This window comes from Hemiscyllium ocellatum, chromosome 21, assembly GCF_020745735.1.
Source record: "Hemiscyllium ocellatum isolate sHemOce1 chromosome 21, sHemOce1.pat.X.cur, whole genome shotgun sequence".
NCBI lineage: Eukaryota > Metazoa > Chordata > Chondrichthyes > Orectolobiformes > Hemiscylliidae > Hemiscyllium > Hemiscyllium ocellatum.
In genome coordinates, this window is record NC_083421.1 from 63,964,795 (window position 1) to 63,981,284 (window position 16,490).

Here is a 16,490-nt window from a genome sequence, read left to right on the forward strand (position 1 = left end):
TTCTAGAACACAAAATATTTTATTTCCTTTCAACAATTTACAGTGTGCATCCTTAAAACAAGAAAATAAACTTCTCAGCCAAGAGAGGAATCTGAATCTGAAATATTGTGCAGTCGACATGAGGGGGTTCAGAGGGTACTAAACTACATGGGATAGAGGTGCACTACAGTTAAAGACTATAACGTGATACTGGGGGCAGAATCACATTATTTGAGGGCTTTGAGATCAGATTTAATTCCATACAAAATTATTCCCAAATTACACTGCATTTCTGTGACGGTTTCAAATATTGCAGTTGGACAAAGCACCTTCAGAATACTGTTTGAAAGAGACAGGGTGCAGGGGGGATAATCGTTCAAGGGGACCAAGCCCCTCCCAGCTCATCTGCACGTTCTCTTCTCCCATGTCCGTTGGATCTTCTCCCAGAATAAGAGAAAGATAGCATTGATATTGCACATGTTAATATTTATTCACACAGTCCTCCAGATATTTTAACGTATTAATGTACAACAGATGGGTCTGGCTATACAATACTCTTACAGCAGCCTTTTATATATATTATCTAAATACAAATCATCAGGGTCAATCTTCCAGCATTTCTCCGCCCTTACCCCAACCTAACCCCCCCCCCCCCCTCCCAAAACAAACTTTTCTCATTTAAAATGGACAGTTCTAGAATTAAAGAATCACTTGGTGCTGAGTGTCTTTGTGGATGTGCCAGGATCTGGTCGACACCAACTCCACCTGGCAACAGATGCTCTGACATTTACAGTCACGTTTGGAGGGTGTGTTTTTTTTCTTAGATCATGTTGCATTGTAATTTATGTCATGTAGCTACAGCTGTTGTTAGACTGGATTTTATTATTTAATCAATAAACCAGGGATAAACAATTACATTTCCTTCAGATTTTAGTCCCTCAACTCACCCTCAGAAGAATTTGCAATTATTGGCACTTCTGGAGGGCAAGAACTGTTTAAATGACACACCACTCCAGTTTAATCATTTGTAACTGCAAACATCACAGCACATCACTTGCACTGTCCCCAGAAGGGGTTGAAAATTCCATTCATTTCAGGATTCATTCTAAGACTTTCAGTTTAATGCTGGATATTTCCTCTGCCTGAACCTTCCTGGTCGAGAGCCGGACGTTCCTGCCGAGGGCTGCAAAGCAGAGGTCATAGCACCGATTAGTCAACGGGGAAACTGGGCAAGAAGCGGTCAGTGGTGGGGGGAGAAGAGACACAGTCAAGCACAACCTGGTCTCCAAACAGACCCTGGACAGCTACAGTATAACGTTAGGGTACAGAGTCAGTGGATGCTCTGGCTGTAATCTTCCAGGAATCCTAAACATCTGGAAAAGTTCCAGAGGATTGGAAAACTGGCAATATTTAAAAAAAGGAAGGTGACAAAACAGGTTACAGCTTAACATTTGTTATTAGGAAAACATTAGAGTTTGTTGTAAAGGATGTTTCAGCAGTGCATTTAGAAGTACGTAGTATGACCTAGCAGAGTCAGCATGGCATCATGAAGGAGAAATCATACCAGACAAATTTATTAGAATACGCTCAGGAGGTGACAAGTAGGATAGATAAAGGGGAAGCAGTGGGTGTAATGCATTTGAATTTTCAGAAGGCGAATGATGAAGTGCCACATGATTGGTTAATTTAATAAGAGCTGAGTGTTGGAGATAATATTGAAGGTAGTATATTAAAATGGATAGAGCACTGACAAACTATAAAGGGTATTTCCAACCTGTAACTGGTGAGCATCACAGAGATCAGTGCTGGAACAACAATTATTTACAATATATATTAATGACTCAGATGAGGAAGGTTAATGTATTATCACCAAGTTTGCAGATGATATAAATAAAACAGATGGGAAAGCAAGTGGTGAGAATGACAAAGAATCTGCAAAGGAAAATAACAGGTTAACTAGTAGGCAAAATCTTTGCAGATGGAATATAATGTGGGGAAATGTGAGATTATGCATTTTGGTAGGACGAAGGACGAATAGAGGATCTGAATATTATTTAAATGGAGATAGGCTGCAGAAAACTACAGCAGTGAGACTTGGGAGTTCTCATCCTTGAATCATAAAAAGCTAGTATCTAATTTCATTAGGTAATTGGGAAGGTAAATGAAATATTGGTCTTTATTTCAAAGGGAATAAAGTATAAAAGTCAGGAGCTTATGAGAAAAATGTACAAAGCTTTAGTCAGACTACAGCTGGAATAGTGTGAATGGCCTTGGGCCCCCTACCTGAGTAAAGGTGTACTGCCATTGGCAGTCCAGGGAAAGTATGCGAGGCCAATACCAGGTATTGCGCAGGAGGTGGAGAGTCTCTTATGAGGAAAGGTTGTGTAGACTGGACCTGTAGGCCACAGCTGGAGTATTGTGTGCAGTTCAAGAATCCATATTATTGAAGGGATGTGATTGCACTAGAGAGAGATGCAGAGGGGATTTCCCAGCATGCTGCTGGGACTGGAGGGGCAGTGATGGAGAGAGATTAGACAGCATGGGGTTATTTTCCTCAGAGCAGAGACGACTGAGGGGGGAACTGATTGTGATATAAAATTGAGAGACATAGGGTATATGGCAAGAAACTTCTCTCCTTGGTAGAGGAATCAATGACTAGGGCATGGGAGGGCACATTTAAGGTGAGGGGCAAGAGGAGTGGTGGAAATCTGGAACTCACCTGCAAGGGTGGGAGAGGCAAAAAAAATCCTGAGCATTGAAGTCGTATTTGAGTATAAGGAAGGGGACAGGAGGTTTAGAGGAGATGTATGGAAAATGGTTTTCATCTAGAGGGTGATGAGAATCTGAAACACTGTGCCTGTAAGGTGTTAATGGGCAGAAACCCTCATTACATTTAAGTATTTAGATATACATTTGTGATGCTAAGTCAGACAAGGTTATGGGCAAGTGCTGAAAATGGGAAGGGAAAGGGTTAGGTGGTTGTTTTTGACTGGCACAGACTCATTGAGTCAAAGAGCCTTTTTCTGTGCTGTAGACCTCCATAACTCTATGTACGTTTTGAAATACAGAAGAATGAAGGGGGGGGGGGGGGGCAACCTGACTGAATCCAAAATTCTTAGAGGACTTGACAGTCAGTGTTGCTTCCCCTTTTGGAAGAGTCTAGACCAAAGGGCATAACGTCAGAATAAAGGGTCATAGATTTGAGAGAGATGAGGAATTTCTTGTCTCAGACGGTAGTGAATCTGTGGAAATCTTTATTGCAGAGCGCTGTCAAGGCTGGGGATGAAGTATATTTAAAGCTAAGATTTTAATCAAGGGGTATGGGGAGAAAGCAGGAACGTGGAGTTGAGGATGGATAGATCAGGCATGATTTTACTGAATGGGGGAGCAGACTCGGTGGGCAGATTGTTCCCCTTCTGCTCCTATTTCTGATGGTTCTCCTATCAAAGTCTCCCAGGACATGGACAGCATGGGGTTGGATAGATTAAAGCTTCATGACTGTTTTGCAACATTTTTTGACATAATGTGATTAACATTTATCGCAAGTCTGAAGAGAGTATTGCAAAGGAGAAGTTTATTTTTAATGTAAAAGTATGTACTTACTTGGGGGAACTGTGCAGGGTTGTAAAACTGAACGGCTCCTGATGCAGGGCCGCCATGCAGAGGCTGAGCAGCAGTCTAGAAAAACAGACAAACGTTTACCAACGGGGCCTCAATAACCTACCAGATATGCAGGGAAAGTCAACTTTTATAGCTGTACAGGACGGAAACAGACCCTTCAGTCCAACCAGTCCATGCCAACCATAATCCCAAACTAAACTAGTCCTACCTGCCTGAGCATTTCTTATCATGAACTTACCTCAATGTCTTTTTAAGTCAATGTTACCCACATCCACCATTTCCCTCTGGAAGTTCAGTCTACACACAAACTGCTGTTAAATTTTTTTAAAATTGCCCCTCACGTCATTTTTAAAAACCTTTCTCCTCTCACCTTAAAAAATATGCCCCCTTGTTTTGAAGTCCCCCACCCTAGAGAAAAGATACCTGCCATTTGCCTTGTCTAGAGCCGGCATGATTTCATAAGCCTTTTGTCTTTACATAGCACCTAACCTGAACTCAAGATGCCCTGAAACACTTCAGAACGTCTTTAGTTTAGTCTCCCAGCCGTGAATGTCCCAAGCGGGACAGCAACAGTCTTTGCATTGACGGGCACACTGAAGGTGATGACATGGTGTGTAATGTCAGAGATTGCAGCACTAGAGCAGGCTAACATTCCCAATGAAACACTGTAGGAGTACAGCACTGTCAGAGCTGCAGTCTTGTGAATGAGCTATTCCTGAAAGAAAGGCATCCTATCTGCCCTTTCAGGTAGGCTGAACAGATTCCATAGAGGTTATTCCCAAGGGGAACTGAGGCAGTTCTCCCTGGGATCCTGACCAAAGCTGATACCACAATCGACATGAGTAAATCAGAAAACCTGGCCACCTTTCATGCCGCTGAATATGGGATTTTACTGTGTATAAATCAGCTGTCACATTTTTCCAATTCAATCTAGTAACTACACTTCATGAGTACTTCAACTGCGAAGCAAATTGGGATACTGTTCTAGCTAAAGGCACCATAAGAACACCAGTTTATTTCAGAGACAGACAAAACTATAGGATCAGCAAATTTTCCCTGATGGCATGGCCCGTTTAGCACACAAGCAGTTTAGAAGATACAGGCTGCACAAACTCGGTGTCTCTTTCTGGATGGTTAGCTGATCACTGTCACTGTCCTAGTGCCTTATGCCCAGTTCAAGGCAGGATGATTCATGACAGAGTGGGCCTTAGCGTTAATTATTTCTGTACCTTCCCTAGCTGTCTAGGCTGGTGCACTGAAGAACACTCACTGCTGTGAGGTGAAGCTAGCCTGGGGTTGTGTACCTCCCAATAAGCAGACAGGTCAACTCCAGAACAGGTGAGGAGAGAGAAAAATGAGAGGAAAAAGACTGCTTCAAACTTAAACAAACATTGCCTTTTATTAAGATCATCGATTCAACAGGAAACAGAGGTAGCAGATCAGAATAATTTAGGACTGAGAGGAGGAGGAAGACCTTCACTCAGACAGTGGTGAACCTTGAGAATTCTCTATCACAAAGGGAGCTCAGTCATTAAGTGAGATAGAAATTGATAGATTTTTAATTACTAATGATATCAAGGGATATGGGACAGCAGAGGAAAATGGCATTGAGGTAGATTAGGTTAGATTACTAACAGTGTGGAAACAGGTCCTTCGGCCCAACAAGTCCACACCGACCCTCCGAAGCGCACCCACCCAAACCCATCCTCCTACATTTACCCCTGCACCTAACACTATGGGCAATTTAGCATGGCCAATTCACCTAAGCTGCACATTTTTGGACTGTGGGAGGAAACCGGAACACCCGGAGGAAACTCACGCAGACACGGGGAGAATGTGCAAACTCCACACAGTCAGTTGCCTGAGGCGGGAATTGAACCCGGGTCTCTGGCGCTGTGAGGCAGCAATGCTAACCACTGTGCCACCGTGCCGTGATCAGCTGTGATCTAGAATGACAGGGCAGCCTGAAGTGCATAGAAGTGAAGGTTAAGACAGCTGGATACTCAGAGGAAGGAGTCACCTCTAGCATCGATACAATTGGCAATGTGGTTTAGCAACGGTGTAGTTTACCTCTCCATGCTGCAAACTGTCAGGCTCGGATGGTGAAGAATCAGCATTTGGTATCGGGTTAAATATCTGGAAAAGGAGAACCAACACAAGATATTTAATATAAACTTGCTCAATCAAACTCACTTTGATATGTTTGTTTTACACTTTCATTGTATCACAGGAAAAACGAGCACTTGGGGCCCATCCCTCATTGCTGGACAATTTCAGAGGGCATTAAAGACTTTGCTGTGGGACTGGAGTCAGACCTAGGCCAGACCAAGTAATGATGGCAGACCTCCCTCTCTAAAGGACATCAGCGAATGAGGTGGGTCTTCAATTTCAGATTTATTGTGTTGGAATTTAAATTCCAACAGCTGCCATGGTGGGATTTGAATCCCTGTCCCAACAATGTCTGTCTAGGCCTCTGGATTACTTGGTCAGTGACATTACCACTACTCCACTATCACCCTGCCATTTTAATTAAACGGGCTTTTTCTCTAAAACTATTACGAACAATGCGCTTATAAAACGTTTCAATTATCATTTGTTTGTAAAAATCTTTGAAATGTTGATTAAAAGCACCTGTGTCATGTTTCTCAGTATTACAGACACTTGAGCAACATCATAGGCGATCACCTCTTAAGGTATTACATCATTGTAAAAACGGATCTTGTTACTGAGATTGTCGACCTGCACTGATAGACGTGAGGAAGATCAAAATTCTGAGCTGTTGATATAAAGGTTGGGGCAGCATGGTGGCTCAGTGGTTAGCACTGCTGCTTCACAGTGCCAGGTATCTGGATGACTGTGTGGAGTTTGCAAATTCTACTAGTGTCTGCCTGGGTTTTCTCTGGGTGCTCCAGTTTCCTCCCACTGTCCAAAAATGTGTGGGTTAGGCGGATTAGCCATGGGAAATGCAGGGTTACTGGGACAGGGTAGGAGGGTGGGTCTATGTGGGTGCTCTTCGGAGGGTCGATGGACTTGATGGGTCAAATGGCCTGTTTCCACAGTAGGGATTCTAATTCCATAACACTGTTACTGAGAATTTCAAGTCTGAATTCAGGAGAACTTCCTTTCCCCAGAGCGTGGGGAAATATAGAACATAGAACAATACAGCACAGAACAGGCCCTTCGGCCCACAATGTTGTGCCGAACAAATATGGATCAATTGTACCAATACACTTAACGAGGCAGTTGGATAACAAGAAGGAAATTAACAGAGGGATTTGCTATTTGGGTGAGATGAAGATGGAGTGTGAGGGGGCTTATGAGGGCCAGAAAGACCAGCTCAAAGAGGTGGCCCAGTCTTGGGCTACTCTGGGTCAAAAGGTCTCCATTCCAGTTCTAACTGGTTTGAACAGGTTGATTCAAAATACGCAGGCAGGTTGCACTGAATGGGCTGTTTCTGGCTATTTAACAAGAGACTATAGAACATAAGCCTGATACCTGGGGCTGTGCAGTTGCCTCAGGAGTTGCCTGCTCCACAGGCTGAGAGATCTCTGCTGGGTTTCCTTCAGAAGGTTGAGATCCCTCACCTGCAAACCACAAACACAAAAACTTTGGTAGGTCTTCAAAACAAAGTAAAATCCCAAGAATAACAGAAAAATCAGCCAAAAGGGTGGCACTAAAACAACCTTAATCACTCAAAAAGATACTAATGGGACTGAAGACTGGCAAGTCCCCCGGATCCATTAGACCTTGATCTGCAAAGAAGGTGCCACAGAGATGATTACTGCATTGGTTGTAATCTTCTAAAATTTTCTAGATTCTGAAAAGATCCCAATGGGTAGGAAAATCACAAACATAACATGTCTAAAGTTCAGAGAAGGTTTACTCGATTAATTCCTGGGATGAAAAAAGTGAGGTCTGCAGATGCTGGAGATCAGAGCTGAAAATGTGTTGCTGGAAAAGCGCAGCAGGTCAGGCAGCATCCAAGGAACAGGAAATTCGATGTTTTGGGCATAAGCCCTTCATCAGGGCTGATGAAGGGCTTATGCCCGAAATGTTGAATTTCCTGCTCCTTGGATGCTGCCTGACCTGCTGCGCTTTTCCAGCAACACATTTTCAGCTAATTCCTGGGATGAGTGGATTATCTTATGAGGAAATGTTACACCTTCATTCAGTGGATTTAAGAATAAAAAGAGATGACCATCTTGAAACACAAAAGATCTTGAGGTGACTTGATGGGTTCTACGCTGAAAGAACATCTCTTCTTCGGAAATATTTAAAATGGGTGGGACAGAGTTAAAATAAAACAAAGAATGCAGATGCTGGAAATCAGAAACAAAAACAGAAATTGCTGGAGAAACTCAACAGGTCCGGCAGCATCTGTGAACAGAGAAACAAAGTTAACGTTATTAGGCTCCTGAGCTTTGTTCTGAACTTTAAAACAAAGTTTAAAAGGAAGGGCTCTTCTATTAAAGATGGTAAGTGTGTTAAATTCTCTTGCTTAGAATGATGGAGGCCAAATCAATGAATTTTCAAGATAGAAGTAGATGGACACTCGACTAGCAAGAATTAGACAGAAATGTGGAACTGAGGTTACCATCAGACCAACTGTGATCTTATTGTATAGTAGAGCAAGCTAGAAGGGCCAAATGGCCTACTCCTGCTCTGCATATAAACAGTGATTGCCTGATTCAGTTAATAGCATTGTGACCTCCAAGTCAGAAAGCAGCAGCATGAAGTTCCACATATCAAGACTTCAGCCTATTATCGAGATGACTACCACTGCAGACACTTTTCACGTCCAAGATCTTGCTCTTGACTCACCATTCCAAATGGTCTCACTCCCCCCTCAGTTTCCAAGGATGCTAAGGATCAGTCAGTGGGTGATACACTCTCCCTTGAGACTGAGAAGATCATGCATTCAAGTCCTGCTCCATGGCTTTGACAATGACTAGGTAGACACTGTCTTTCAGGAACAATAATAAACCGATGTCTTGATGACCTTCACTTGTACAGGCAAAAGTTTTTGTGGGGTGACCCCAAAGGTAAGGGAGGTGCCCTGATGACCCTGCCATTATTAATACTTGTTCTGGCTGCTTCATCTCCCACATTAAAACAGTAACTTCACCAGAAAACAAAGTACTTCAAGGCTACAAAGTGCTTCGTAATCTCCAGACGTACTGACAGGAATTACAGAAATAAGAGTCTGTCTTTATCAGGGACTTCGCTATCACTGGACAGCATGAGGACTCAAAGGCAAAAACAGAAACAATATTTTATAATGCTGACAGACTGATACACATACAACCAGCTGGAACAGCAAGGCAACTTACCTGGCATCGGCACAAAGAGGTTGGTAGGGATTGGCATTGGTGCCAAGGGGGCAAACAGGTCCACTGGGGGCATCAGAACTCCACCAGGCCGTGATCCACTGGGATTCAGGACATCCACATATCGACCTTTTGTGCCTGAGAAAGATTGAGCAGGTATGGGAGTGTGAGAGTTCATGTATGACAGTGTGCACGAGAGAACAAACACAGCGTGTGCATGTGCGTGCATTTGGGTGAGTGTGCATGCATACAAGAGACAATGCACATGCGTGAGTATGAGTTAGAGTGTGTGTACACAAGAGTGCGAGTGTGCATGTATAAGTGAGAAGGTGTGCATGAATGAGTGTGTGCAGTATGTATGTATGTGAGAATGTGAGCATGTATAGGAGAAAACATATGTGTAATAGTGTGTGCAGACGTTTGTGAGAATGAGTGTGCGGGAAGGGGAGAAAATGTAACCCATCAATTAAAGAGGATTCATATGATGCATTTTTCAATGAGACAGATTTAAAATATCTTGTAATTTAGCAACTAGAGGAACAGACAGATTTAGAAATGCAGAAATAACTATAAGTCCTTTTTTAATACAATTTTACACGGTTAACAAATTGTGGACATTGTTTTTATAGCATGAACTTTTAAAGTATTTATTGGTTATAACGTCATTCCGGCCCCATTAGGGCCATTGTGTGATTTTCTCATAACACAGGATTACACGACAACAGATCTATTGTGTTACAGCAGAACTGACTATTGGCCAATGGCTCCTTCAGCTTGACAGGGGAAAATAACGCTTCAGGCTTCAAACCCTAGTCAGAGCCAAACTGGATCACCTTAATCTCTCTCCAGGGCAATTAGCGATGGAGCCACATCATACGAGGAAAAGTTCAAATCCATGCTCAGATCTGGACACCACATCTCAGGAAGGAGACCATGGCCTTGTTTATGATGTGACAGATTCACCAGAATGATATGAGTGGGGGTGGGTGGGGGTGGGGGAAAGAGAAGAAGAAAAGAACAAACCAAAAGCACAACACACAAACAGGCCCTTTGGCCCATCAAGTCTGTGCCAAAACATAAAGCCTTTCTCAACTAAATGCCTTCAGCTTCAGTATGGTCCATATCTCTCTACTCGCGCATCTGTTGCTACTGCGTATGATTCTACCACCTCTCTGGCAACACATTCCAGGCACTTAACACTCTCTGTGAAAGAAATTGCCTCTCACATCATCTTTAAACCTTCCTCCTTTTACCTTAGATCTTAAGAACGAGCTAAATTACAAGGACAGATGTGCATTCCCTTCAGTCTAGGGGATTGAAAGTGATCTAATTGACACGTTTAAGACAATTTAAAGATTTGCCAGGGTTGATAAAGACAACAATTTTCTCTTTCTTTTGGGTGGGGGCAGATTCTTAAATTCAAATTATAATTCAAAAGTTTCCTGATGCTGCCTGACCTACTGTGCTTTTCCAGCACCACACCCATGACACAGATTCTTGAAATCCAAGCAGAGTTTAGTCACGCAAAGGCAAATTGAAATCTGGAACCCTCTTCCCCAATAAGAACCCACAGATGGGTGTAAGGTAAAAGGGGGAAGTGAGCGCTGTAAGTGCTTGGAATGAGCTATCACGGGAGGTGGTTGAAGTTGATTCAATCACAATATTTAAGAGGCATCTTGACAGAGACATGAATAGGCAGGGAAGAGGAGGATATGGACAATGGAGAGGCAAAAGGTTTTTTAGTTTTTGTTGGTGTGGGTATGAAGTGTAACAGAACCAAATCAAGTATAGGAAGCTAATTTAGGGATCAGCAATAACTTAATGGAATAGCACAAGAGGCTCAACAAGGGCAGAATTACTTCATTTTCCCCGATGAGCGCGACACACAGACACACAGAATGTGGGAGGAAATTTCTTGCTTTGAACAGAACATTAAAAATGCGCTAAAGTATATTTTTAAATGGCAGAACAGTTCCCCTGCTACTGCCCTGGCCAATGTGCAAGTCCCAGCAACATTAATTGAACAGAATCATACTGCACAGTAACAGATCATTCTGTCCATCATAGTCCACGATGACAATGTTCCCAAACTAAATTTGTCCCATTTGCCTGCATTTGGCTCATATCCCTCCAAACCTTTCCTACTCATGTACTTATTTAAATGTCTTTAAATGTTGTAATAGTACCTGCATCTAACACTTCTGCTGGAAGTTCATTTGACACATGAACCACTGTGTAAAACAAGTTGCTCCTCATGTCCTTTTTAAAACTTTCTCCTTTCACCTTAAAATATGCCCCCTAGTTTTGAACTCCCCCACCCTAGTGAAAAGACCTTTGTTATTCACCTCAACTAAGCCAGTCATGATTTTATAAACTTCTATAAGGTCACCCCTCAATCTCCAACACTTCAGTGACAAATATCCCAGCCTATCTAGCCTCTCTTATAACTATTTCCTGGCAACTTCCTTGTAAATCTTTTCTGAATCCTCTCCAATTTAATAATACTCCTCCTATAACAGGGTGACTAGAACTGTACAACCTCGACATAACATCCCGACTCCTATATTCAAAGGTCTGAGTAACGGAGGCAGGTGCACTAAATTCCTTAACCACAATCTCTATGTGATGCAAATTTCAAAGAATTATGTCGGTGAACCCACTAGGTTTCTCTGTTTGATAACACGACCCAGGCTCTTCCATTAACGGTTTCTGTCCTGCTCTTGGCTGTTTTTCAAAAAATTCAATACCTTCAAAGTTTGTGCGAAGATTTGTAGCTCGGGTGCTTGTTGTAGTGGTTCTGTTCGCCGAGCTGGAAGTTTTTGTTGCAAACGTTTCGTCCCCTGGCTAGGAGACATCATCAGTGCTCTGGAGCCTCCTGCGAAGCGCTTCTTTGATGTTTCTTCCGGCATTTATAGTGGTCTGTCCTTGCCGCTTCCGGGTGTCAGTTTCAGCTGTCCGCTGTAGTGATTGGTATATTGGGTCCAGGTCGATGAGTCTGTTGATGGAGTTTGTGGATGAATGCCATGCCTCTAGGAATTCCCTGGCTGTTCTCTGTCTGGCTTGCCCTATGATAGTAGTGTTTTCCCAGTCGAATTCATGTTGCTTGTTGTCCGAGTGTGTGGCTACTAGTGATAGCTGGTCATGTCGTTTCGTGGCTAGTTGATGTTCATGTATGCGGATTGTTAGCTGTCTTCCGCATACATGAACACCAACTAGCCACGGAACGACACGACCAGCTATCACTAGTAGCCACACACTCAGACAACAAGCAACATGAATTCGACTGGGAAAACACTACTATCATAGGGCAAGCAAGACAGAGAACAGCCAGGGAATTCCTAGAGGCATGGCATTCATCCACAAACTCCATCAACAGACACATCGACCTGGACCCAATATACCAATCACTACAGCGGACAGCTGAAACTGACACCCGGAAGCGGCAAGGACAGACCACTATAAATGCCGGAAGAAACATCAAAGAAGCGCTTCGCAGGAGGCTCCAGAGCACTGATGATGTCTCCTAGCCAGGGGACGAAACGTTTGCAACAAAAACTTCCAGCTCGGCGAACAGAACCACTACAATTCAATACCTTGCCTTTATCCAAATTAAATTCCATCTGCCACTCGTCAGCCCATTGATCCAACTGATCATGATCTCTTTGTAATCGGAGATAACCTTCTTCACTGCCCATTATACGGCCAATTTTGGTGGCATAGACAAACTTACCAACCACGTTCCTGTTTTCTCATCCAAATTGTTTATATCGGTGACAAACAAAAATGGACCCAGTAACGATCCCTGTGGAACACAGTTGGTCACGGGCCTCCAGTCCGAAAAACAACTCCCACTCTGTCTCCTCCTGTCAAGCCAATTTTTGTATACAGTTGGCAAGCTCTCCCTGAACTCCAGGTGATCTAACTTTACTAAGCAGGCTATCATGTGGAACCTTGTCAAAGGCTTTATTAAAGCCCATGCAAACAACATGTATCACTCTGCCCTTATCAATCTATTCCCTTCCTTCATGTAGGACTTTGTTGTGTGCAGTTGAGCTGCCATACTTGCTGTATTACAACACTGACCAATAAAGTGCACTGCATTATGAGGCACCAATAAACTCTATTGAAGCAGGAGTTCCTTTTTTCTACTCTTTGTACAGAAACCACTGCCTTACAGTTCAAAAGACAGAGAGAGAGCGCGAGAGAGCGAGAGAGCGAGAGCGAGAGCGAGAGCGAGAGCGAGCGAGAAACAAGAGAAGGCAGAGGGATATACACACACAAAACCTCACCTGCTTTCATGGAGAACCTGTTCCGAGGTGGAGGGCCACCTGAAGGTGCTGGTGCGGCTGAAGGAATGGAACTTGAGGCAGGTGTCGGGGCTGTCACTGGGAAACTTGGCGGGGGAGGAAGGGGCTTGCTCTGTAATGACACAAGCAACATGACTCTCACACCTGCCAGTGGTGGTTCAGTCCAGCTCGGCATTGGGAATCGGGATAGGAATTCCTTTCTGCACTGTAACAAACTGTATATTGAACCTCAACATATCCTTTTCCCCTTCCCTCAAACCCCACCCAATTCCAGTGAATTAAAAATCAAACAGCTTTCAGACTTGCACCCCCTTCTAATAAGCCCAATAGGTCACGAAACGGTGTGCATTCCCCCATCAGATGGCCAAACCAATACGCCAGCATTATCGCAGTATCAGTCCTACAACCTGTCACAACCCCACTCTTCCCAGACTTTCACCACACTCCCAGTTTCCTTATTACCGTCACACCCTGTCCCCACACTCTCACATCAATCTCTCCCTTGCCCCCATCCCTGTCAAAAATACACACACATCTCTTGCGCTTTCTTTCCAGTTATGGTTCCATCGGGGGTGATTACCCCGAGGTATTCTAACCTCCAGTCAGTCTGAAGAATAATTGTGGTAGAATATCAAACCAGAGTTGTGGGGACAAAACATCACAGCCTAATTCCACCCTGTGCTGCTCATGCCCTATGATGACAGTAATCAGGAGCTAAACCTGTGCCAATTTTCCTTCTCTATAATCCAGAAAATGGAAGGAAACCTGCCATCTTTATCGGATTGTCTCCTAACTGTCTTCTGAGGTGGTCAGTTTGTATCAGACCTGCATACTGCTAGATGGCAATTCCCCACCACCTTCTCAGGGCAATTAAGAACTGCCAATTAATTCATGACTATCTTGTGACTGGCGGACCTTGAGAACAGAATTAACAGACAGGAAGGTGGAGCACATCTGGATTTGGTACTTACCTCCTCCTCAGGTTCATTCAGATTCACCCATCGTTGCTTCTTCTCATCCCACACAATCTGTGCACAAAAGACGAGGCAAAGAGTTCAGAACATTCCCCCCTCGGGAATACTGACTTTCACTGGGGCACGACCAGCCCTCTAAGCTAACTGACCCATTAGACCAGAAGGCAGAGGAGCAGAAATTAGGCCATTCAGCCCATCGAGTCCGCTCCGCCATTCGATCATGGCTGATAAGTTTCTCAACCCCATTCTCCCACTTTCTCCACAATAACCCTTGATGCTCAAGAATCTATCTATTTTGATCTTAAATATACTCAATGACCTGGCCTCCACAGCCTTCTGTGGCAGTGATTTCCATAGATTTACCACACTCTGGCTCAAAATTTTCTCCTGATCTCTGTTCTAAATGGTCTTCCCTTTACTCTAAGGCTGTGCCCTCGGGTCCTAGTCTCTCCTACCAATGGAAACATCTTCCCAACAGCTATTGTGTCTAAATCATTCAGTGTTCTGTAAAGTTTAATCGGACCCCATCTCAATCTTTTAAACTCCATCGAGTATAGACCTAGAGTCCTCTAACATTCTCAATGTTACTGGCAATGGAAACCCATTAACATACCACTTGAGCAAACTAGCCTGTTCACAAGAAGAATATTTCCTGATTACAAAAAGCAAGCAGGCCACAATGATTTTGGGGGGGGGGGGGGGGGGGGGGGGGGGGGGAAATGAGTATGACTGGAAATAGGGAAGAATTGTTGGATAAGATCCAGGAAATGAGCAACCTGACTGCTCAGCACGAGGGGCAGCATGATTCCATAGGCCAAAAATAGCAAGGTAAGTTATGCGCTGTCCTGAATTTATTGCTGCAGTTTACAAGAAACTTAACAAACCAATCCTGACTTTCATCTCCTTGAAGTAGGTTCATGACTGAGTTTTGCTGTCAGACTGTTCCCAGAGATTAAAGGGGTTTGGGGCCTGTCAGCTTACACTGGACCAAAGCTGATAGCTGGAGTAAACCTGGAGGGAACCAACACTCAGCCTCATCTCAATTACAGAGATGTTGCTTCAATGTGCATGAAACGTGGATACTTAAATATGACCTGTGACTGGTGGGACACATCTCCTGCCCCTCTAACCTCCTCCCAACAAACACCATCCCCAGTGACTCACCGATTTATTTTTGTCATCCGGTAAATGGGCTTCAGTCTTCTTGCTGGGCCGCAGCCAGCTCAACCAACCACCCTGTAAAACAAAACAAACCCTCCTAATACCATACCTGGGGGGGGTGAGGGGGGTGGGGGGGTGGGACCAATGTAGAAGGACCTTCACCTGTCCCTGTCCTGGGAGTGGTTGATAGGGACAGTGTAGAGAGAGCTTTATTCCAATCCTGTGTTGTACCGTTATGAGGAACATTGGATTGGAAAATCCCAGGACATCTGACTGGCATTTTCCTCACCAACATCAAGCTCAATTCAACATCATCCCCCGACTATACAAAGCCTACCAACTCGGTACCACCCTATTGACCTGTCCATCATCTTTCCCATCTATCCACTCCACCTTCCTCTCTGATCTATCACCTTCTCTCTCACCTTCATGCACCTATTGCATTCTGTTACCTTGCCACCAGCCCCAACCAGCAACCCCCCCCCATTTATCTCTCAGCACACCCCCAGCCCACAAGCCTCATTCCTGATGAAGGGCTTTTGTCCGAAATGTCGATTCTCCTGCTCCTTGGATGCTGCCAGCAACACATACACTATTCTGATCTCCAGCATCTGCAGTCCTCACTTTCTCCTACCAGTAAGTAGCAGTAGTTGACCAGTGAGTACTGCAGATCCATGGATACAATCATCCTCAGACACCCACCTGGATTTGGAATGTGGTCACCTTCCACTGCTCTAGAAAGCAGAGCATTTCATAGTGGTTGGTGACCATTCAGCCCATTGTGTCTGTGCCAGCCATTTAGCTCTCTCGTTAATGTTACTCACTATCCGCATTCTTTTCTATTAGCTAAAGAAATGTGAAGCCTATCAGTATATATGTAATTCCCTTTTGAAAGGGGATCTGAATGACAGGGAATACACTGCAGATCACCGTAACAATGAAAACAATTCTCACCTGACCCCAGCTTCTTTCACAATTACCTTACATCCCTTCAGTTACAGGCTCTATTTACTTAATCAAAAGCCTTCTTAATTTTCAGCACTTATATCCCATGTTTTATTGCCCATCTCTGCTCCAGTGCTAATATTCTGTGATTTGCCCAAATATTACAGGACAGCAGT

General features: G+C 43.9%; 1 protein-coding gene across 4 annotated transcripts in view; it reads right to left on the bottom strand.

Annotated features, from left to right (window-relative positions):
- The window catches only part of sec16a (SEC16 homolog A, endoplasmic reticulum export factor), an 82,990-nt gene continuing 66,500 nt past the window's right edge, over window positions 1–16,490 (bottom strand). For 3 of the 4 annotated variants that reach the window (XM_060841636.1, XM_060841638.1, XM_060841635.1), the window contains 8 exons: window positions 15,373–15,444; window positions 14,206–14,262; window positions 13,217–13,346; window positions 8,931–9,065; window positions 7,096–7,184; window positions 5,671–5,736; window positions 3,583–3,657; window positions 1–1,162 (listed from right to left, as the gene is read on the bottom strand). In XM_060841636.1, the coding sequence (XP_060697619.1) occupies window positions 1,094–1,162; window positions 3,583–3,657; window positions 5,671–5,736; window positions 7,096–7,184; window positions 8,931–9,065; window positions 13,217–13,346; window positions 14,206–14,262; window positions 15,373–15,444 (693 nt within the window). In that variant the 3' untranslated portion in view covers window positions 1–1,093. The remainder of the gene's footprint in view (window positions 1,163–3,582; window positions 3,658–5,670; window positions 5,737–7,095; window positions 7,185–8,930; window positions 9,066–13,216; window positions 13,347–14,205; window positions 14,263–15,372; window positions 15,445–16,490) is intronic. The other variant, XM_060841637.1, reaches the window with a different exon arrangement.